Consider the following 23662-nt stretch of genomic DNA (forward strand, 5'->3'; position numbering starts at 1 on the left):
TTACAGCTTGATCTTTGAAAAACAAAAAAAAAGCACTATGAAGAGCAAACATAGCCATCATCCCAGCTGGAGGAATAAAGCCATGGTGCTCTGGCTAGCTGCTACAGCACTAAAACAAAGTAGTGCTCAAGATATGGTTAAAGTTTAAAAAGCTGTAGCCTTAAAATAAAAAATGTGAAATAAAAAGCCATATCTGACTTGGTACAATTATCAGTAACTTGCCACAAATACACACACAGTAGAGCTCACCTTGGAATAAAGTTTAAGGAAAAGAGAATTGCTAGAGACTCGAAATATTTACATGTTTTGTAAGTAGTTTACATCAATGTTCCCGCTTGTCCACCATACTACATCAGCGCGGGATGACTTCACAGCAATCACTGATGGCCGACAGTAGAGTTCAGCAGTCCGGACTTCGCATTTGATTTAGACGCCGTCGAGAGGTGCCTCTGTGGAGAAAAGTGAAAATGACCGGTCAGGATCTTTGTTCATATTGAAGGAATCAAAATGTTGCGGCACGGTAACGTGAAGTGCTAAATGCTAATATTTAGTGGAGTTAAACTGTCGCCCAGGAAACAAGTGGTTGAGTCTTTGGTATGTCAGTTGTTTTAAGCATTTACAGTTAAGGATTGGAACTTTTTCACACGATTCACTGCTCATAAAAACAATCCGATATGTGTACGTGTTGTATCCATGGTCTACCACTATGAGATTATCCCTTTCCAAACTTTATGCAGCATTGGCAAACATTTGCTTCATTTCATAAATACCCACATTTCTACTGAACAGCTTAAATAACAATTAAAAAACAAACATAAAAGGAAATATCTTCAGATTTACTCAATATATTTTCTGGCATTTACAGGTCCAACAGCTGTTAACAGAAACTCTGTTTTAGCTTAATGATGCCAAACTAACTATATAATCCTACAGATAGGATATTGCCATTTGTGGTACTTCATGGTACGATTGTAATCCAATAAAAATCAGTATAAGATTGTATGTTAGCGGACTTTTTATGGTGAGGGATGAACTAAACAAACTACATTTACCGAAAATTCGGGATAGAAGTCAGCAACAGAGTTGGAGGTGAAGGTGTGATCTTGAGTATCCTGAGACCTTGGTGTGCCACTTGGAGTGTTTCTTAGATGGGAGAGGTTTTCCTTGTTTCTGTCTAGTGCACGGGGAGTCTTTCCTTGTCCAGGGGGTCGCAGGCCAAAACCCTACAACAAGACCATGAAGAAATCCTTAACTCTGACTAAGGGAAATCTTAAATGACGAGATATTTTTGTGCAACCAGCCAGAGATGGAGCGTAGCAATCTAACCTACAGGGTCCGTCATAATGTGAATATGAATGTTGTCCATGACATGAGTCAAAAGGACTGAATATACCTTGCTGGCAGACAGAGGTGGTTTCTGGATGGAGGGCAGGCACATGGTTCCACCGAGGCCTGAACTAAGGAAGCTGGTAGGAGTGGAGAAGGTTGAGGTGCCGTTGAGCTGAGAGGACCAAAGGAAATGTTGTTTGAAACTATTCAGTCACCACGGTACCGTCAGTCAGTTAGTGTCACTCTGCACATGTAATAGTGAAACAACAAATCCAACAAAAGTGCAGCGCCATCTTACCTTTCTCACTTTTCCAGGTGTGAGAGTCCCCGCCAGCCGCCTTTTGGATGGCGTTCTCATTGAAGTTCCATACAACATGTCCTCCTGTGTCTGTTTGGTTTTCTTCATTTGCTAATTGACACAAAAAGAAGAATGTAGTCATATTGACAATCCTTTTGAGATGGGGACAATTCAGACCAACAGAAATACATTTTTTAAATCTTAGTAAGAACACACCCTCTCCAGTTTCTCCTTCTCCTTCTCAGCTTGGTGGTGATCCCACTGCTGCTGCACGTACTCTAGAAATTGCTGTCCGTTGACCTGGAATTCTTTGCCATGCTCCTCCTCCCAAGCATCAATTTGAGCTTTAAGACTCTTTTCCAGCTGCAACAAAAAGGGAAACACTGATTTTACCTCAAGTACATGTTCACATTGACAGCAGACTACATTACAACAGTCACAATTTTTAAAATGCCTTATTTGCCCAAATCTGGTGGCTACAATTTTGCACAGGAACTACAGAGCGAGATTATGCTAGTTTGAACATCCCACCTGTTGGCCAAAATCAGTAATGCACCAACTGTAGAGCTGTTCCCCCTCTCCTCACACGCAGTTCCCTTGAGCTCATTTGTTTTATTGCCAATTAATCTAATTTGTCCCTTTATCCCCACTGACAGCTTCCTTTACAAGCGTGACATTTATTGAATTGCAATCCTGTTTTTGTATAAACAGAACATCTCAAGAATAGAATATAATAATATTTAAACCTTCCTCACCTTAGGCAAACTTTTCTGCAGGTCAGCTCTCCGCTTCTCCTCCTTCAGAAGGTTCCCACCTCTATTGTTGAACCTCGAGGGGTCATTCGCCTTTTTCTGAGATAGGTACATACAACCACACGTAACCACACCAAGATATGTTTGTTTTAAATGCGTCCCCAGTAAACTCATGAGGATAGTACTTACGTCAAGCTCCAAGTACAAGGTCCAGTTCTCCTGCCATTTTGTGACTCCCTCAAAGAGTTCCCTGTGGCCCTCGAAACACGTCTTCAGGGTCTTGACTTCTGCCTCGTGCAGGTTGAGAAGCTCTTCAGTAAAATCATCTGGGGAAATAAAACACGCATTGAGAATACACTCTCTGCGATTATCAACGGCATATATTCAGTGCAAGGGCATTGTCATTATACAACAAATATTCACCATCATGATATGGAACGAAAGCTTGCTGCTGTTCTTGGCTGTAGAAGCATTGTTCCCAGAAAAGAGCGATCTCAGCTCTGATGGCCTCGATGACAGACTTCATGCTCTGCATTTTCAGCTCCTCTAGATGCTGGGCCTCAGCCTGGAGCTGGAAAGACAGAATACTCATTCAAATGTGTTGTGTAAATGTTTGGTGAAACAACACACCAATGCATTGCCTGAAATGGGTTAATCTGAACCAGATGAGGTAGATTTCTTACTGCCTCGATGTTTCTCTTCTTTGACATGAGCATGTGCTCAGAGAGGGCTTCCCTCTCCTCTTGGGGAGTCCGAAGTCTTTCCCACAGCTCCTGGATCTTAGACCGGAGAGCTGCACAACGGTCCTCGTTCTTAGCCTTGCATTCTTTTAACTGGAAGGAGGCATAAAAATAATACATAAATTATAATACATGATATCGTAGACTTAAATCATAGGGTCAGAATAACAAACATCTAATGGCAAATATTACAGAATTACCTGACTGAGGAGAAGTTTGAGAGCAGCAATGTTGTCATTTGACAGACAAAATGCCTCCTCATCCTCACACATCACATCCGTCTCAAAGCTCGTCTCTGGGTGTCGCTCCAGATCATCCATGAATACGACTATCTCCCTTTTGACGCCTACAAATTCATCATGACGTCGCTCCTGAAAAAACGAGCCAGGTTAACTTACAACCCTAATAAGAAAAGGCACTAATAATTAAGACAACCAGAATGTCAGTTATACCTTCTCCTTGGTGAGATCATCCAGGTAGGCATGATATGTCTCAAGTTGCTTCAGTGAGGGGACGCTGTCATGGTCAATGCCAAATGGGGTAGTGCACAAAATAACACACAGCTCGCGGTCTTTGGCAATGAGGCCCTTGAGCTCTTCCATTCTCTTCTTCTTCTGCTCCATCATCAGCTCCAGACGTGTGCGGCTATTATTCTCCATTTGCAACATGGAGCAGCCATCTTCCTCCTTTGCAGAAATCCAGAGTTAGTCCAAACATATTAGTAATTTTCCCTGATAGATTTATGAAAACCACATATTAAACAAATAAAATAAAAGACTGTACCTTAAATGGGGGCAGCTGAAGTTCAGTGCACAAGAGATTGAGTTTCTTAATACATAACTCTATGCTTCTCATTAATCTCTTCTTGAGATCCTCCTCTTCCGTAATCATTAGGTCCAGCAGAGCCTGCGGGACAAGAGATAACAATAATACGGGTCAATGTGCTAGCTCTGCGAGACTTTAAATCTAATTTAAATTGATAGGAGACTCACTTTAATGTGCTTGTGAACATCATTTGTTCTCTGGACGCGCTGTTCCTCTGGAATCCCAATCTCATCCCAAATGTCCTGCAGCCTGATCTGGGCCCGGTTAAGGTATGCACCACACTCTGCTGCGTGGACTTCACTGGAATGAAAAGCATTGGTGCGAGTGAGTCAGTGTCCTGTAGGTTCAACACCTGTTACCAGTAAAACCAGACCAATATTAACATTAGCGCGAGCGAGTCAGTTAAAATCAGGTATCAGACTGTTAGCTCTCTGCTAAAGTTACTAACGGTAAATGCCTCAACGGTAATGTTAGCTAGCTTCCACGCGCATTCGCGTTCGTTGTAACGCTTAATAAAATACCAGATCGAGCATGAGTGATTACCACAAAATGTGTCATTGCAGCGCACGAAGACAGAACATCTGTCCCAAAGCGACACGAGCTGTGTGCGTCTAAAGATGGCTAGCTTAAGCTAAGCTATCGACAGGCTAGTCGGGAAATATGTTTGCTAACTGATTTCCATTGTTCCATAATTAAAATGTTACGTTACTAACCTTACTCTCATATTGCTCTTCAAACTTAAAACATATATATTAAAAACAAATCAACGTCGGTGTGGCTACGGTTGACGGGACACCAGCTCGCTTGTCGACTCGACGGATTTGAAATCTGCACCGAAACAACGCCTGGGCTCCGATTGGCTGCTTTGACGGAAGACGTTGGCGGAAGCTGTTCTGGGGGGCGGTACTTTATCGTTTAAATGAATCCGTTTTAAAAGTGATGTCCGGTATATTGAAACCACGGAGCATATTTTATTTTCCTGTTGCTGTGTTGGAAACAAATGAAAGAATAGAAAAAAACAACCTGTCGAACTTCAACCACATTTAGATGTTATGTGTGGATGGCAAAATATTATATAAACAAAGTCAAATTGATGAAAACTCCATCCATTTGTATTGCTTTTTGTAATGCATTTCAACTATATTGTAAATCCCTGAAATATAGGCCTGTATGTACGACATCTGAAAAATAACTGCTAAAAGGCATGAGATTGTACAAATCATTAGACCTGGAATGTACCAACCTTTAATGGAAGACCATTTGTAGTTATGTATATTGTTTATTTTCATTATTTACAATGTATGCACTTACATGTATTGTCATCTATTTGTTATTGTTTTATTTGGGATATTTTACTACTCAGACACAAACAATATTTAATACCGTGTTCCACATAATCGAATGCTTGATATTAGGTAAAAAGGAATAAATCATTTATAAAAGTAAAAAAAGTAAAATTCTTCTCAAGGTTTCTACTGATGTTAGGGAGTCTATCACAATGCCATTGGTTCCCCTTTATTTTGGGAGGTCGTTCAAATGAATGGGCCTTTGTTAAGTTCATATGCTAAAGTTTAACAACAAAGACTTAACTGTAGACAGATCTAACTCCTTTATTTTTCTCAGGTCTAACTCTTGGTTTCAGACCATGGCTCCGGTCATTGCTTCCCAGTCTATTTCAATCTGGGTCTGTCTCAGCCCTTGTTTGTGCTGTTTAGTTTCTTATATCGGTTTTTGCTAAAGGTGAGGTCTATGGATATATATCATATGGTCACTCCTCTGGTGTGAATGGCATACTTTGTGTTTATCTGTAGTGTGTTTTTTTCCAGGCTTTTTCCAGCAGCCAAATGCCTTTTTCGTAGCTACAGACTCCATCCACAAAGCTACAATCTGCTTGCAACTGCATTTGAAGTTTTTCTATTTATCTTGCACACACGTCTCTGATACTTTGTCTTTCTTGTTTGAATGCTTCAGTTATCTGTCTTTTCACGACTATTTCCCACAGCTTTGTACCATCTACACATCTGTCTTTTGCTCTCCCCCCTTTTCCCATTTGGACCAGGGTTAAAAAAAGTGACATTCATTTGCAGCCATGTTGCTCAGCTCTGCCACTCAAATTTCGCTGAATTAGAAATAGGCCACATCATGCTCTGGACTAGACACATATCCACTGTAGGCCAGAACATCAGTTGTGGGCGTTTAAAGATGGATTCAGTTCATTTGACAAAACAGACATTCACGACAAAAGATTATATAAAAACAGTGTTGTTTTTAGTTGTCCCTGATGTTTAATAATCCTTTAATCCTTGTACACAAACACTTACATTTGAATGCACAAACTCCATTTGAGTCTGAAATGAAGAAGTTTATAGAGACAAATGGCGTAGGAGAGGATTTACACCGTCATCAAAAATAAATTATGTAAGAAAACTTGGTAGAAAAACGAAGTGAAATTGCATACAGGAAAAACACAATCTTGGCTAGTTTAGTGATTTCAGCGTAATGAAAGACAGCCTGTGTTCCCTCATCAGTGAGGATGCTGGCGTAAGTAGAGGTTCCTCAGCACCTCCTCACTGAACTGGTAGGTAAGCTTTTTCTTCACTTTTTTAATCTCTCCAGATTTACCATAGTTCCTCAGAGCTCGAGCCATTTTTTGGTAGGTCATTTTTTTGCGGTTTCCTTTCTGAGTACCCCAGTGGCTGGCCAGGACTTCTTTGTGTTTTGTGGAGAACTGAAAGATACCCTTGTCCTGGTCCACCCACCAGATACTATCAGTCATGTCACCGTTTCTTAGCAAGTCCAAGAGGAACTGGTACAAGCGGATTTTCTTCTTGTTGCCTGGATTTGAAAATATGAGACTCAGTCAAGCAATTTAGTTTGGCAGTTTCCTCAGGCTTTATATGTATGTGCCTTGCAGTAGATTTATGCATTGGAAATACTCACTAATGTCTTTCCTGAAGGAGTGGTTGTGGTCTTCAAGTTCCTCCCCGTCTGATACCTCGAGCGGAGGACTGATTCCTCTTTGTTCCTCTTCTGAGTAGTAATGTCCAGGCGAGGCAGAGGGTTGGTACTGGTAGCATAGGGATGGGGTGTAATATGGGATCTGTACGTGAAATTTAAAGCACGTCATGGTTCAAGTTTACACAGAGGAGTGATAGAGCTGCAATTTCCTTTTGTTTTGCAATTATCTACCATCTGACATTTTGCTTTAACATTCAGTCATTGTGCTAAAAGAGGAAGTAACTCTGCCAAAATAGAATTCAATGCTCTGCAAGACCATGTGATGGAGACAACATTTCAGAGAAAATATCCCTGACTGTCCACATCATGTATTTGTAGAGGTGAAATTCCTCTTTTATTTTTAGATTTCATTGTATCTAAATCCATGCTGTTTTCTTCAAAGTATTTCCTAAAATATGTATTGTGTTGTTATTATGTTGGCAGCAATAAATGAAGAAAAAAACAAAAACCTTTCTGTTTGACCTGTATTCAACATGTATATAAATGTATAACAGCAACAGTGTTGTTCATTGATTGTTGGTCATTTTTCAAGCAGAAATCTCCCAAATTCCCTTCTCCTGCAGCTTCTTAACTATAAACGTTTACTGATTTGCTCTGTTTTAAATTGAATAACTTTGTGTTTTAGACTGTTGGTTGGATAAGTTCAGCCGTTTGAATGAGTAAACTTGGGCTCTGAAAAATAGTGATGGGCATTTTATACAGTTTTTTGACATTTTATGGACTAAAAGCAGAATTGTTAGTGGCCTTGTTAACATCTTGAGTTGCAATAATGTCACTTGAAAGGGGAACATGCTTAAATTAGTACCAAACTCAACTGAAAAACAAAGTAGAAAAAATGAACAAAACCCAAGTTTGTCTTTGTGCTTTAGCTCCTGTCTTTTCAATAAGATCAAGTTCGAAACTGACCTGGTATATCCTTATTTAGGCAGCTTTTTACTGCAGAACATCAATGTGCTTTCATTTCAAAATTTCAGGTCACTTATGTATAGATTATGTCTCTTCACACTAGAGCCGTCATCCATTTCTACACATGGACTTACTTGTGGTGACACAGAGAGAGGTATGAGCGGTGGCTCCAGGTGAAGGGGCATGGACTCGCTGCTGTAGCGGTATGTTGGTTGTACCAGTTGTTGAGGAGACACGGACTGAAGCTCAATGAGGTGATTCACTGGAGAATTCTCAAAGTCCGTCGGCTGGACACGCTCTGAGTGGAAGGTCCATCTATGGTCTGAAAAGTGACAGAAAGTACTGTCAGGCACTCAGTCGTGCAGTGATTCGTGTTCATTTCAATTGTTAAATCCAGTCTCACCTTCATAAATCTCTCCCACAGTAGTGAGATACGGGTACAGCTCTGCAGGTGGCCGATAATTATCTGGTTCATTTGGAACAAGTTCCTCTGATGCCTTTGGAGGGGGACAATTCATTTTGTCGCAGAGAAAGTAAAAATGTTTGAGTCTCTTTTTCCTGACAACATTAAGTCAAAAATGTCCATTGTGTTCTTCTAGAAGTACTTTTATTCATATCATTTATTTGATCTTCATTGCTTGAATAGAAGATAAAGACAGGGAATTAATAGATTCAATTAACAGAGCAGCTGATCACCAGAGGAAATACACAAGTTCATACACAAAGTTGTGTTTAGTGTAGGTTACTCTCCCAATTCTCACAGCAAAAACAAATACACATGTCCTGGTTAAACACAAACACAACGGCCAGCCCTCATCTTCTTCTCAGATAATTAATCAGCAGTGAGAACGTCTAAGTTCCACCTTGGTCACTAGAATTACTTTCTAGAAAACCTCTTTTTTTTAAAACAGCTAAAGAAACAGAATAAACAGCACGACAAACAGGAAAATATGATCTGGATGTCACAAACTCTGAACAAAGATCAGACATGAAACAATAAAAGAGCAGCACTTACAGATGATATGCTATATCCGTCCATCATGTAAACAAGGCAGCATGAGAAACGTTGTTCTTGAAGCTCGTGTTGGACGTTAACTTTTTCTTATTGCTTCACTGAAATGCGCAACCTCGCTGAGCTGACTTCAGCAGACAAATGGGAACTGAAAGTGAGTAACAAACTGGACTCTACAGAGCCTGCGTTCATATCATCCAATTGTCAAATGCATACGATCAGCTAGTTCCTGATGGCTGAGTGTCACGTATGAGCCAATCATATGTACATACATTTCTTGCATATTTAAGAGGTATGTTCGTACAAGGATTCACAATGATACCTGTTTTAATAAGCAGCTATATCTACACTATATATGTTTAAAACATTTTAGTATTGGTCCAGAGTAAAAGTAATAGTAGTATGGTGCTGTCTAAAAAGTTTTTTTATCCCAAAACCATAACAATAGTGAAAATAGATGCATGTATGAATCCTCTAAAGACATTTGTAGAAACCGTCGCACTGTTAAAATAGACATTTGTTATCACACATATAATGGCCTGCACTTGTATGCTTTAACTTCCCCCTTTGTCAGTCTAAGTGCTGCAGTCATGTGCCCTTAAAAAAAGCTAAATAGAATGATATTGATTTGACATATATCAGGCTTCCCTACACTTGCTGTGCAGGAAAATGTGATTTACTTGTTTCCTTACCATCAATCACAACAAATCCCCGGGCAAATGTACCGATAGGAATTTCTTTAAGAGTTGCTGCACAAAGGAGCCGAAACCAAAAATGAGTTTGGAATCAAGCTTGTTCCTCTTTAGTTTGGCATTATGGTTTCAATTGAGGAAGTATTGACCATGAGAATGAAACCAGTGAAAACATGACGGAAATGTTTGGAGCCACTGTGTCCCTGAAACGCGTTTGTATTCCTGCTATAGACGTTATTAGCTAAAGAGATAATACTGGAAACATATGCTGTGGCTAAACTATTTTTATTTGTATTATTTTCGAAAAGTATGATTTTGTATAGCTTCTCTCAGAATATTACAATGAACCAAAAGATATTCCATTGTTTTGTTGTTGGACTGTTTGATGTGTGTAATGCGTTTGGCCATGCTGAGATGGAAAGTTACCAGAGGCAATCTGTTGGATGTGATGAAACAGCTTCCTGTACACCAGACAGAAAAAGCGAGGCCCTCTAAGGGGTTTAACATGGTCTGTTTAACATGGACGGTGTTTCATAAGTGGACGCTACAGACAACAGCAGCCGAGGTGATACAAAATGTCAAAACCCGAGGGTACTTCCTCTAGTATGACTGTGTCAAACTTCGGCCATTCTTTCAGATCATGAGTTACTGTAACTGCAGGCCTGTGGGGCTTGTTGTGCTTTCAAATATTTGCTCTGTCTCCATCTACTGGAAAGAAATGTTGGACTGACCAGTATCGGCTGGACTGAGTTCAGAGGCAGCGAGGAGACAGCCAAAATAGCTCACCGAGGCCCTTATTGATCCTGCTCCTCGGAATTTGGCTTATTTCGGCGGTGGTTACCACATTTAAGACATGAGCGTCTTAGGGATTTTACCTGCTTTTCAGATGTCCATGTATTGTTGAATTTCCTTCCCACTTCAAACACTGCCAGCAGCAGCCAGCAGCAGAGTCCTGCTGTCCCGTGGAATTACCACTGCACCGAGGCGAGATACGCATGGAACATGGCTGCTATGAGGACTTTAACCGTGGCAGGTCTCTTTTTGGCATTTTGCGCTTTGGGACTGATAGCAGTGGCTATCAGCACTGACAACTGGTACGAGACAGACGCGAGGAGGCACCGGGAACGCTGCAAGAATTATTCAAACAAAAGAAACGACCCCGGCTACATTTACATCTCCAACAACAACCTTCCACTTCGCATGTTGCCAAAGGAGCGACATTTGGAGAAGATGAGCGGCGAAATGCTGCTGCGGGCTAAGCGGCACTTCTTGCCTCCTGCCCCGGCCATGGAGTCCCTCTGCAGTCGGCAATTCAACTCCACCATCACCGGACTGTGGAAAAAGTGCCACCGTGGGGGATTTGACTTGGAGATAGAGGATTTGATCTTTAAAGGTTTGGTTTTCCGGTGTCATATTTTGTGCTGTAATGCGTTTGTGTTGGGCATTTGTGTTGTGTGCGAGGCGCTATCGCGCATACTTTGTGCACGAATGCGCTATCCAAGGTGCTGATGCTGCGAACAGACCCTCAAGGCCTGTACGCAGTATAACGCGGAGTACAGTTACAATTCGACGTGCTGTGTTGTTTTCAGCATAAAAGGGCAAGCTGTAGTAACAGAAGCCTCGAGATGCGTACAATAAGCTACTCTACAATGGTGTGGGTGGATGGGTGGGTGGGTGGTGGTGGAAGGGGGTTGGTGATATTTTTTTTAGGAATGGGGGTGGCAGCAGAGAGTCTTGTGACATGCTCTTCATCTGATCTCAGTGCTTTTGTGACATCCTCTTTGTGTTGTTTACATCCACAGGATTGGTTCCGCGCTGCACACCAATAAAGTACTACTACTCATCATCAGCGGTGCCCAGAAATCTGCCAATCAATCTGACGAAGACAATAAGGCAGGATGAGTGGCACGCGCTCCGTGAGTTCCCAAAACCCCCTTCTATAATCTGATAATCTGATGAATAAATGTAGAGAAACTTGTTCAGCGCCCCGACTAATATCACTGACACTTCCCTTGTGCGCTTTGCAGACCTCCAGAGGATGACTGCAAGTTTCGTAGGCATGGCCATATCCATCATCCTGTTCGGCTGGATCATTGGCGTGCTGGGCTGCTGCAAGCAGCATGATTTGATGCAGTATGTGGCTGGACTTCTCTTCCTCATGGGAGGTAAGATGTGATATGCATAAAGAGCACTACCTCGAATCACCACAGAGGGGCAGTGATATCTTTGTTAATGAGAGAGCGATGAAATGATGCATCAGAGGAGATGCAAATGGACTGCTGTCGTGTGACTTGTTTTTCTTCCTCTCTGGCAGGGACATGCTGCATTATCTCCCTCTGCACATGTGTGGCTGGGATCAACTTTGAACTGTCCCGCTATCCTCGCTACATGTTTGGAATACCAGAGGACATCAGTCACGGTTACGGCTGGTCCATGTTTTGTGCTTGGGGTGGACTGGGCCTGACGTTGCTGGCTGGCTTCCTGTGTACACTCGCTCCTTCCCTCTACCCTCCACACACCCCTGTGGTGCACAAGCCCAGGCAGGAGAACGGCTGTGTGTGACAGGCCGCCGCACATTTAACAGACACCCGTCTCCTCCTAAAACAGTGACGAGCCCTGCTGCACAGACAGTTATATCCAGGGACTCAGAGCAGAGAGAGCCTTCACACAGAGAAAGCACAGGACACTGGCTCTCGCTCACATGACAACGAAAGAGAGGTGACATTTGACTGAAGACGACTTCAGTCCCTCTGGTGCTTTTTTTCCTATCCCTCTTTATGAATGAACTGTTCAGTGTTAATTGCTTGCTCTTCAAGAGGAGAATAGTTATACAAATTTTCTTCCTGTAAAATCTGCTAGTATGAGAAGAAACAAAAAGAAGAGAAAAATAATCACTGGCAGACAATCAACAGCACAACTTTGAAATATGTATTGAAGATCAAACTATGGACGTGTACTGTCACATTTCAAAGGGCAACTGTGTATCATTATGTACCCATTCAAAACAAGATATGTACATGTACTTTTTGAATTGTATGTATGCAGATGCATTTGTGTTTATTCAAGGAAAAATATGAAGATTAAGACCAAACTGTGTTTGAGGGAAATGTTTTGTTGTTCTTGAGGTCTTACCCCCATCAAAAATATTTTTGAAAAATAAAGCAGCCTTGCAGAACAATTTCTTCTTCCTGCGTGACACACGGAACAGACGCCATGAGATCACTGGTATGTAAGCAGAGAGGCATGCTAATGGAGTCAAAACTTCAACAGCATTACTTCTCAACAGCAGCTCTTTATATTTATGTTTGTTACAAGCAGTCTGTTTTATTTAGCCACTTCTGAAAACGTAATGAGACGATGTCAGCGACCAAAACTTGAGTCAGTAGCCAAGGCTGAGTAACAAAACTGACAAAAATAAAACAATCCAACAATAAGAATAGAACAGAAAAAGTGAAGTAATTGTCTGCTGTGCATTACGGTGAAATAAGAGCTCCTTTATTAAACATCACTTATAAAAATAAGAAATGAAATCCAGATAACTCCATTTAACTTTCTCATCACTTTATTCTGACAACAGCACAAACATATCATTGATTACTATTAATAATTATTGTCCATTGACTACATACATACCAGCCACTGTAAGCTGTAATTACTTGCCCACAACTTTTATGAGAAATAAACATTTTACGACATCCAATTACTGGCTTCATTTACTTCTTGAAGTTTCTCTGCTCTTTAGCAACTCCTCTTTACTATTGTGTTTCTCAAATGATGCATTATCCCCATGGAGGTATTGTGCTGCTGCAGCATTTAAAGAAATCCTTGTTGGTTAGAACCACATTGGCCACTGGAGACTGATTTTGTAAGTAATTATACGTTCATGATATAATGAATATATGATGTGCAGTATTTCATAAACACAAAAGAAAGAATCTGATAAAATGATCTGCACTTTGTGACAAGCTGAAAGATGAACAGTGTTGGAATTAAACCATGATGTGAATTGTTTTAGCATAGAGCAGCACTAATCCCCTCTGGCTTACTGCTCATGAATGACTTGACCGAAGTGCACGGTGGGAACAAGTCCTTCTTCACTGTGTCACTGTAACAACGATGCAACACTGCAAAAGAAACCATTACAATGAGCTTTGCTCTGTAAATACATGTTACACCAAATACTTCATTTTATTTACATATTACATTTGAAAAAGCTAATTTGATTGGATTATTACAGGGTGATATTTGACTTAATAATGAGGAGAAAATCCTGCATGTCCCATATGTGCCCACAGCATTAAAAAGTAATTTAATATAGTCGACCATCTAATTTCTCCACATACTCCCTGCTAGTTTGAATCTAACAATGCATTCGATTCACTGGGTTGAACGTTTCACTCAGCAAAGACCATAATAACTGCAGCTGTCAGATGTAAGTATGACGTAAAAAGGCCAGTGCTTCAAAAGGGAACAGACAGCAGGTGGAACATAACCAAGTACATTTTCTCAAGTATTGCACTTGATTACAGTTTTGAGTACTTGTACTTAACTTGAGTATTTCCATTTAACGCAACTTTGTTCTTCTACTTCACTACATTTTAGAGGCAAATATTATTTTATTAGCCCTTTTCACTTTTTCACATTTATCCAATAACTTTGGTTACAAGTTATTTACTCATTCAGATTAATAGAAAATATAATCAACAAATAAAATATTTTTAATAGATTTTAGCCACCATGCAGTATTTAATGTTACAATTAGCTCCACCTTCATTAGCTGCAACATTAAACGTGATATACGCAATAATGCATCCCTCATTATTGTCCAATAACATACAAAAAATTGAAGTAATATAAATAAATATTATTGTGGAATGGGTCATTCTACAGAATGAGTACTTTTACTTTTGATACTTTGAGTATATTCTCATGCTAATACCTTTACTTAAGTAACATTTTGAATACAGGACTTTTATTTGTAACAGAATATTTATACACTGATTACAGCTTTTTACATCAGTAAAATATCTGAGTACTTCTCTGCCACAGTGTCGGAGTAAATATTATACTAAAGATAGAAAAGTTTAACAAACTAATCTTAACTCAAGGTCAACTTGCTAGCATTGTCTCCGGCCGTCAACCACATCTCATTGTCATCAGAAAATGGAATTTGCTGAGTGGGAGTTTTCTCAGTTGTCATGGGGTTGGCCCACTGAGAAGCATTTGAAAGCTCCTGATGAAGCTCACATATGTGCCCACTGCTGAACATACTGAAAAAGCCAGGAAGTGGACCTTAAGTTAAAATGATTCTCATTTAAGTGTGAGCAGTGACCAGTTTGTCTTTCTTTCAAACAAGGAGTCTTATAAAAACATGTAGTGCCGGTGTAGCTGAAGGACGTTAATACCATTGGTATTTGTAGTAAAAGACAGTATCCATTGCAGTAATAATAATGGTAGGACTAGTAGCAGCTGCAGTATTCAAATAGCGCTCATCTTTCTAATAACAACACTCTGAGGCATGTGGTTTTGGGGCTTTGAGCTCTGCACAGAGAGGGATCAGTGTGTTCTCAAGTCAGCTCTGCATTCCTGAAGTCTTTGTTTGTCCTTCAAATATGTCAGAGCGGAGAATACGTTCTTCTAACTGCGTGCTTGACACTCAGGCCTCCTCATACGCATCAGGGACCTGAAACCAATCTGCAGAAAAAATATTTTCTATAGGTGGAATTAATGATTAGAGCCAAAAGAGACAAATTCAGTAATATGGTGGGATTGTTAGCGAGTCTTCGTGAGCCGCTCCTTTTACTTACACAGTGGACATTTTAACCAAATCTTGTGAACCCTGCTCTGTACCTCATGGAAATTAAGAGCCATACAGACATATAGGGTTTCCATGCACACAGAGCTCCTCCAGTGCTGAGCTGCAGAGAGCTATTTTTTTTTAAAAGGGGGTCCCTCAGGGGAAGCTGGACTGTGAGGAAAACCAGACAGAGGAAATCACACCCAGTTGCACCCATGCAGCCCATCTGGCTCCCTCACATCTGCACAGACATGATCTCTGTAAAAAGTGGGCACACTTATGGCAGTAACATTGCGGTTGTTGCAGACTTTAGCTGAAACAAGAGAGTTTTAAACGGCAGTTAAAGACAGAAAATACAGACATTAAAGGCATTCACAATGTTAAATTAAAAGGCACTGCAAATTAAAAACGCCCCTGTGTGTGTGTGACCCTGCAGGGTAGAGATTAATGCCTTCAGGAAGTCGAAACAAATAAGATGTTAGATGTCGACACAGCAGAAGAGCAAGAGAGAATTTATTTCTTAGAAATTTAAACAAGCTGTATATCATTTATAAGTGTATTTTAGTAAACATTTTCCAAAATCCATACTTTTCAAACAAACCACACATTTTATAGATCATGAAAGACAAAAGAGTAGATAATGACAACAGTGGCCACTTTTAGACGAACATGCTTCATACTTGAATAGATGACTTCCAGATGGAAATGGGAGGCAATGACAGACTTCAGACGCCAATTAACCAGTGCGACTTGACGGGATGGTTGAGTCTGCCATGAGCCAACAACAAAACGTGACGTAACAACACGACTGCCGATGAATCACAAGTTCAGATTTTAAAAAGGTTTTTACTACGTATGTAAACCTCAAGCTTCAAAGAAGGGAGATGGTTTGCAAAATACACTACTATAGCAGTATGTGTTCCTCAGGACAAATGATTCAAATATGCAGTAAAAAACATGTGAATATGACATGAAACATGCCTTATGTGATGAATAATAAGCATTTATTGAATCAGCAATAACCTACAATTTTATAAACAACATCATTTAAACAGACAAAAAATATATAGCCATCATATTGATTCAGAAGCTGAAAGCTTTCATTTTCACACTCTTCTTCGGACGTGGCAAAGAGGGCTCCACACAGACATAATTCATGTTTCCTTTCCCCCCCTGACTCAGAGGAATGTCTGGATGTTTGTGTTTGAGCTTTAATGACACATCCAAAGAATGGAGATAGCTGTAGGTCAGGTATATTCAAAGAAAGATATTCATAAGCCACAACTAACTTTCCAGTTGTTTCTTGAACTGGAGGGTCACACGCACTCTCTCTCTCTCTCTCTAGCCCCCTATGAGCCAACATTAAGATACTCTGTCTTCAGGCGGCTCAGTCTGCTGCCATGACTGCGAATGATGAGAGACAGCAGCTCGTGTTTATCTTTCAGTCCCAGAGAGATGTCTTTAGTTGCCCTCAGAGTTCCCCGGATGTCGCTCACTTGCTTCATCACATGGCCGTTCAGCTGTTGCTCCTCTCTCAGCTCAGTTTCTTGACTTTGTTTAAACTTCACTTCCAGCTCCAGCAGAGATTTTTCCACGCTTGAGAAAGCCTCGCCGATCTGTGAGATCTCCCGCTGGAGGAACTTGCCGTAGCTGTCCTCTCCGTCCAGGTCCTGCGCCACAGTCCGGCCGATGCCTTCCAGCAGCCGCGCCGCGTCCTCCGCCTGCAGCTTGGTGATGATGAAGTCGTCCATCACAACGGAGTCCCTCTCTTCGGAGGCCCCACATGGATACACATCCGAGAATTTAAACAGCATCTGGCAGTCCTCCGGGTCTTCAGTCTCATCGTAATCCCCGTCCGGGACAAAGAAGTGATGGAAGGTGCCATTGGAGATCTCCGGTTGGAGGGGCCCGGTGTAGACGGCCGAGCACAACGGCAAAGATGCGACTATGATGAGCAGCAGTGGGACGGGATCCATCATGCACCTCCTCTCTCTTTCTCTCTCTGACCAACAGCATCTGCACTGGCAGCCGGATCCGGCGCACAGTTTTCATCCCGACTCAAGTTACACAGTCCCCCGTCACATAAAAGGGGCAGACCGCTTGTTTTTAGTCTGGAGGGCCCCCGGTGGCCCCTGCCTACTGTAGCCACACTTTCCAGCAAAAGTCGAACGCAACAATACAAACTTAGGTTTCTTACAGCCTGATATTATTTAAACATGAGTTCAGTGAAAGCAGGATTCACAACGTTTTGTAAATTTTGGCTCATAAGAGCAAACTTTGTATATATTTGTCTCTCATCCAATTTAGTATCAAAACAGACAGCACTTTATGGATTTTATGGATTGTAAGTTATCATTAACTTACAACCACATAGTTGTTTTTATAGTCCTTATTAAAATATCTGTAAATCATGTTAGCAGTAGTTTGTGCAGATAATCAGGAGCTCAACTGGCATATTACATTACCCGAACCCGTCTCTGAACTTTTGAATGAGATTATTCTGTTATTTGGTGCAAACAAACAAGACGATTTAGATCTCATATTATGACACTAAAGCCAGGGCTCGTCTTCATAAACAAATTGCAAGTCACGATCACAGTTCTTCAAGATCACCAAACGCTAACATGACATTTGAACATTTCCTTTATATACCATTTAGATATGTTTAACCAAGTTCTTTCAATAAATAAGTATCCAAGGCCTGCCTGAATGCAATCCATCTACGTCACACAGCAGTGAAGTTCATGGCTAGTTTTTGTTCCATCATTCTGACTCACTGCCGACTATAAAACTGATCACATATTACAACACATTAATCAAACATCCCTCATATTTAATATTTCAAGAATGTTGCCATTAAATAAACTACAGTTCCAAACAAAAAACAGATCAGTTATTTTAGTTGCTAAAAATGTTGCAAGCCAAAAATAACTACATGCAATAAAAGAACAGCCAGCCTGCTGTTTCTTCTTTTAAACAGTACACAGGGATATGAGGAATAGGTTTTCAAAGATCTTTGAACAATATGTGATGTAATGACAGGGGCGATGCGTTTCTATTCTGTGAGAGTGAGCTCTGATTATTCACTCAGGTGATTGCACTACTGCACGGAGGGAGTCCCCTGGGCTACATCCTCTCTTGGGTAATTACATCATCACAGGGTGGTCTCAGATACGTCTCTCAGCATGTTTGCAAAACTCACACAAACTGGAAACATATGGAAAGCTGTAAACACAAGACTGGATATGGCTGGTTTTGTCCTCTGCTCCAGCCATTCATGTTCCATATTCAGTGTTTGGTGCAGCAGGGGGTTGAGTATGTTGTTAGTACACACCATGGTAGACACGATATAAAGAAACAAACGTTTTGGCAATCGTGTAACATCTGATTTATTCATAGAATGGAAAATCAAATATGTTTCATTGTGTGTTGATGTTCAGGAGTTGCTGCATGTTTCTTCCCTCTAACAGTTGTGGATTGAGAGCCGCGGCAGACTCCTCAGCAGCAGAAGGATAAACGCAGGATTTACCTTGTCAAAAGGGAGGATGAAGGTCGGCAACAGGTTTGCACTCGGCAGCGAACAGAACCAAAGAGACGATGCAGCAGAAGTCCAAAACACTTGCTGGGATCAAAGACTCAGAAAACAGGAAGCCAGATACAAGACAAGAAAGCTGGAACACGATGGCCTCAAGGCACAATCTGTCAGGAAACAAGTGCTAAAGGGCGGATTCAGATGAATACTGGGAGCTGATGAGGGAATTGGAGGCAGGTGTGGAGGTTAGCCGACGGAGGAAATGGTTAGTTTTCAGAGCGGATATTTTCAGTGTCACAGCAGGTGTAATTAATACCATTAACAATGGCTCTGCTTCTTTTGAGTGTGTCTTTGAGAGAGCATACACAGTGGTTGGGCTTCACTAAATAGAGTACAGGCCTTATGATATCATTAATGACAGCATGCCACAAGAAGGCCTGTGACAGCAGACTTTTGTGGAAAGAGGGTGATTAATCAGATCGTCATAATAAATAGCTGCTAAATGTTCACCAGTCAGTCACTAACTCTGCCTGCCTGCGGTTTGGTGTTGAGCGGGTAGTGTACAGTTTTACAGTGGGCTTTTTCCACTGAGAACAGCTGCTGCTGTGGCTGGATGTATATGAAGCCAATCAGAGCAGCAAGACTGAACCAAAACAAAAAGTTGCAGATCAGAGAACCAAAACAATGAGCTGAGAGATGTGTCAAGTGAAAACCTCTGTTGTACTGCTGTTGAATGAAGAATGCAAGCAAAGAGACACCTTTCCCGGCATGCAGCCTTTCTCTGTTTCTTCTTCAGCAACACACCTGAATAAACACAGCGCCTCTCTCAACATAAACACAGAGAGAGTAAACTGACCGGCTCGCCAAAGCAGAGCGGGGAACTGCAGGGAAAAGCTATCCCATTAGGTGAAACAGAACTCGGATTCTCAGTTAAGTGTTTAATATAATTTAGCGGAGTTGGGAGGGATGTTGTTGTCGATCCTGGACCGTATAATGTTGTGTCTGTTTGTATGCGTTTGTACGGAGGCCTGGAGGCTGTAGTTTGGTCAGATGCCTTTCAGATGGTGGTAATGTGTTTCTTCACAATGCTGATCGGAGGGAGCAGGAGGGTCGAGGCCCTGCAGGCTGTGTGGGAGGCTGCAGAGACGAGAAGCTGACTCATAGTCTCACAGTGAACTTTAATGACCCAACTTCATTTCAGACAAGTTTTTAGTCAGTTATTAGCAGTGAAGTAAGGTTTATTCCCGTAGCCCTTCATTAAAACACAGTCCTAATCACCAATCAATTTAAAAAGCACCCAGAGAGCTCAAACTTCTTGTTTTCGTTTTGATAAAGTTTTGATATTGTAAGAAAATGTCTGCACAAAACGTCAGGGCGGTCCATAGTTGCTGAGATGGTTCAGTCCGAACCAAAGTAGTGGACCGACCAACAGACCTGCAATGCCAGCACTCGAGCCACTCTGCCATTTTCTTTAAACAGGTTTTGTCATGAATGTTCTGCTTCTGTAATTCTGTAATTTCTTTGGAAACCGTTTCTTGCACTAAGCTGGATGCTTATTGTGTGGACATCTGTGTTGTGACTCCTTTGTCCTCTGTTGGTCATCATTTGCTTGCTGTCTTGTTTACACCTTGGTGCCGTTGGATTTATGGCCACAGTCTCAGCAGGCCCACCGATTACCTTCCCAACCTGCACTATAAATCTACGCTGCGCTATATGAATAACATCAGTCAGCTGGAGGTGCTCCTAGAGACCAAGAACTAATGTCTGCAATATGTACGAGAGGGAGAGTGGTTAACAATACTGATAAATGAGGCTGTGGTCGGAATAATGTCTCTGGAAAACTGCTCTGTTTAAAATATAAACAACACTGCTTCTGATTTATTGGTAGACAAACTTGAACTTTGGTGCCCTGCAGAAAGCCCCCCCGACTGCTGCGTTCCTACATTCACTTAAAGAAACGGTCCGAGTACTTTTTCCACCAGGAAGCGGCAGCTTGTTGTAATATTGCAGATATCAGCTTTTTGTGTTGCTTTTTGCCTTCATTTAATTATTTTTGTTTTTAAGTTCCATCTTTTGCACATCCCCTTCATAGTTTTCCAGTATCACACAACAAGTACTTCCCTTAATATGAAACGGCAGCACTACAAGATAGAAATGCAATAGATAGATAGCTTTTTATGCCAGTATGTTACGTATGGAGGTTAAAGGAAATATCTTGGTGTTGGTATCCAACAGAAAGACAGAACACAGGAAATAATGAAAGTATTAAACATTAGAAGTGAAAGCTGAGCAGTAGTGGCAGTAGACAGTCATAACGCAGTGGGAAAATCCTACATTACTCAAATAGTGGGTTTGCGATAGAAACCCAATCTTTTTAACAATGTTACATGAACGCTCTTCGGCAAGAAGATTTGTGGTTTGTGATAATAGCGAGGGAAAGAAAGAAAACCCTCTCTGCACTCCTCTGTGCTCCGGTTTGTTCCGTCTGCAGGTTTAGTTCAACTTGAATAGTCATGAAGACGATATCAGCCAGACCCAGAGGCTGTTTGTCTGTTGTTTATATCAGAAGAGTAACACAAATGAGGAGAGCATTTAAAAGACACAATCCATGATTTAATACAGAAAAGAGTGATATCCAAATTATTTGATGTCACATTATTTTCATACATTTCAATATGTTTTTACATGTAAACAGGAACGAAGTAAACAATGTTATTGATACACTTCATGTCACGACTGATACCACCCTATTGTACAGTTAAATATATGGTCTACCGTCACTGTGCTTCAACGGCAAGTACACCACTTGCTCAAGCACAATCCTATTAGGAGGCATAGCATAGAACAGAAAGCTTAATCCCCTAGACTGCTATATTTTCAGAGATGTGCAAGGTCATGCCATTATTACTCATTATGCAGAACCCATATTGTGCTATCGCCAACAGCAGACGGCATGAAGGCAGCTTTTTAAACTGTGCAGCATTTGTGCGGGTGAGAAGATGAACCATTGCTCTCAGAGAGAAGACAGGAAAAAGATTAGTAGCTGGTTACGTATAACATCCAAGGTCTTATTCATTCATAAAATAAATGACCCCTATCCCATTAGGTGAAACAGAACTCGGATTCTCAGTTAAGTGTTTAAACGGCAAATCTGAGGATTAACGTGTTCAGTTTTATCAGACTCTCCTTGAAATTCACTCCAGGCCAGATCATATCAATCAGTCTGGAGTACAAGCTCTTACTTAGAAAATACTCTTACAGTTTAAAATTCTGTCACATCAAGAAACAGCAGGTCTTGTCTGGACCTCCGAAAAGGATAAACACTGAAAAAGGGGAGGTGATGTGTGTTTAAGACGCTGTTAAGAACTTTACAGGAGTTGGCTCTGCTCAAAGCAGGTGTTGGGTCATGCAGTACTCTACAGTACAAATGTACCAGGACATTAACATCTGCAATTGTTCAAAACTCAAGGACAACAACATGCATAGATTTTCAATGTTCACATAGCAGGGAAGATATTCAGAAAAACCTGCAACAAATATCTCTCTCATGTAAATGAAATAGTTGTGATCAATGGATTGAACAATATGACCTGAAAGCATCATTACTCCTTCACCAACGACCTGCATCATACGCCTCCATAATGAACTGAGTGATTTCTGATCCGCTCTAATACACTTACTGTGATTATGCAAAGAAAAGTTGAAACATGCTTTAAACTGTGATTCTGCATCAGTCATGCAAATGCACTGCAGTGCAAAAATATATATCTGAAAAAGCAGGACACCTTCGATTGCATCTTAGAAAATATAAAACATTCAGAGGACACCTGAGAAATGTTACTTTGAATATCTGAGGGTGAAAACAGGTGAACTCATACTGGTAGCACACAATTAAAAGTATAAAAACATCATGAAATATACATACAGAGAACAGAAAAATAAATAAATAAACACATAAATGTAACATTTTTCTTCAGTGGTCTGCAATGCAGTCAGGTTAGCAATGTTCTCTATCTTCAGTTGTTAGATTGCTGTAACTCTCATGTATACTAAATCTTATTTACTATCCCCATTAATGCTGTTCATTCTGCAACTCTCCATCTCAACATGAATGAAACAGGAAACTATTTGGATCATGCTGCCTGTTTTCCTCAAAAACATGCTGCTCCATGACATCATAACTGACCGCAATAAAAGGTCCCGACTCTGCGTTCAACAAAACCCAACTTCTTTTGTAGTATGTTGGTGTTCCTTGTGACTGAGGAGCAGTGGAGCGATGTTTCTTGCAAGCTGAACATCCAAGCCACAGGTATGTCCAAGTCATCCAAGTTTCAACCACGCGGCACGGCTTCCAACAACAAATGAAAAACAGGCCGCAAGCGCAGAACGGAAGAGCAGATTTGCGGCTCCTGCATGCGAGTGTATACATTGTTCATGAAGGGAGTCACATTACAACGTATACCGTGTTTCAGAGCCATTAGCAGAGACCCGAGGAGGTATAGTGTGGTGTGACTCGCATCCAAAACAAATCCTTACCGGAGAGTTCAGAGAGTTCACAGAAGATCACACAGAAAAACGACGAGAGAGAATATTTCTCGCACTTGAAAGAGCACGTGCAGCACAAACAGGCACACGTGATGTTGGTGACACAACTGTAGGCACAATCAAATCTCACTGAGTTCACATTTCCTCAACTCAAGACAGCCAAGCTCAGCAGTAGCACAAACCGAGATTAACACACAGCGAGTACAGACACACGTG

General features: G+C 41.1%; 4 protein-coding genes across 4 annotated transcripts; 1 reads left to right on the forward strand and 3 right to left on the reverse strand.

Moving 5' to 3' along the window:
• Positions 1–4776, reverse strand: LOC306784587 (protein regulator of cytokinesis 1-like). The gene is made up of 14 exons (XM_079278618.1): positions 4658–4776; positions 4112–4244; positions 3903–4025; positions 3572–3805; positions 3320–3490; positions 3063–3212; positions 2803–2950; positions 2569–2705; positions 2383–2478; positions 1844–1990; positions 1628–1738; positions 1394–1501; positions 1053–1223; positions 1–449 (listed from the first exon to the last, which is right to left on the reverse strand). The coding sequence occupies exons 1-14, from the start codon at positions 4666–4668 to the stop codon at positions 378–380; spliced, it is 1812 nt and encodes a 603-aa protein (XP_079134744.1). The 5' UTR covers positions 4669–4776; the 3' UTR covers positions 1–377.
• A 1451-nt stretch (positions 4777–6227) lies between these two features.
• spi1a (Spi-1 proto-oncogene a) lies at positions 6228–9010 on the reverse strand. The gene is made up of 5 exons (XM_079267114.1): positions 8884–9010; positions 8272–8365; positions 8003–8190; positions 6885–7044; positions 6228–6779 (listed from the first exon to the last, which is right to left on the reverse strand). Exons 1-5 carry the CDS (start codon positions 8908–8910, stop codon positions 6469–6471), a joined length of 780 nt encoding a protein of 259 aa, XP_079123240.1. The 5' UTR covers positions 8911–9010; the 3' UTR covers positions 6228–6468.
• A 1564-nt stretch (positions 9011–10574) lies between these two features.
• Positions 10575–12134, forward strand: tmem276a (transmembrane protein 276a; the record flags this gene model as incomplete). Its single annotated transcript, XM_079272899.1, has 4 exons — positions 10575–10965; positions 11375–11488; positions 11600–11737; positions 11887–12134. The coding sequence occupies 4 exons, from the start codon at positions 10575–10577 to the stop codon at positions 12132–12134; spliced, it is 891 nt and encodes a 296-aa protein (XP_079129025.1).
• A 3731-nt stretch (positions 12135–15865) lies between these two features.
• On the reverse strand, positions 15866–17374 carry fibina (fin bud initiation factor a). The gene has a single exon (XM_079277237.1). It carries the CDS (start codon positions 17346–17348, stop codon positions 16719–16721), a length of 630 nt encoding a protein of 209 aa, XP_079133363.1. The 5' UTR covers positions 17349–17374; the 3' UTR covers positions 15866–16718.
• Between the last annotated feature and the right edge of the window lie 6288 nt (positions 17375–23662).

Source organism: Melanostigma gelatinosum (assembly GCF_949748355.1).
Source record: "Melanostigma gelatinosum genome assembly, chromosome: 1".
NCBI classification, from domain to species: Eukaryota; Metazoa; Chordata; class Actinopteri; order Perciformes; family Zoarcidae; genus Melanostigma; species Melanostigma gelatinosum.

Coding starts and splice junctions, on each gene's coding strand:
- fibina (XM_079277237.1), bottom strand. CDS start 17,348: ATGATGGATCCCGTCCCACTGCTGCTCATCATAGTCGCATCTTTGCCG.
- spi1a (XM_079267114.1), bottom strand. CDS start 8,910: ATGATGGACGGATATAGCATATCATCT. Junction 8,191..8,271: donor TGTGGGAGAGATTTATGAAG/GTGAGACTGGAT, acceptor GTCACTTTTCAG/ACCATAGATGGACCTTCCAC. Junction 6,780..6,884: donor CTCCTTCAGGAAAGACATTA/GTGAGTATTTCC, acceptor TTTCAAATCCAG/GCAACAAGAAGAAAATCCGC.
- LOC306784587 (XM_079278618.1), bottom strand. Junction 2,706..2,802: donor TTTCGTTCCATATCATGATG/GTGAATATTTGT, acceptor TTATTTCCCCAG/ATGATTTTACTGAAGAGCTT. Junction 1,502..1,627: donor CACCTGGAAAAGTGAGAAAG/GTAAGATGGCGC, acceptor TGGTCCTCTCAG/CTCAACGGCACCTCAACCTT.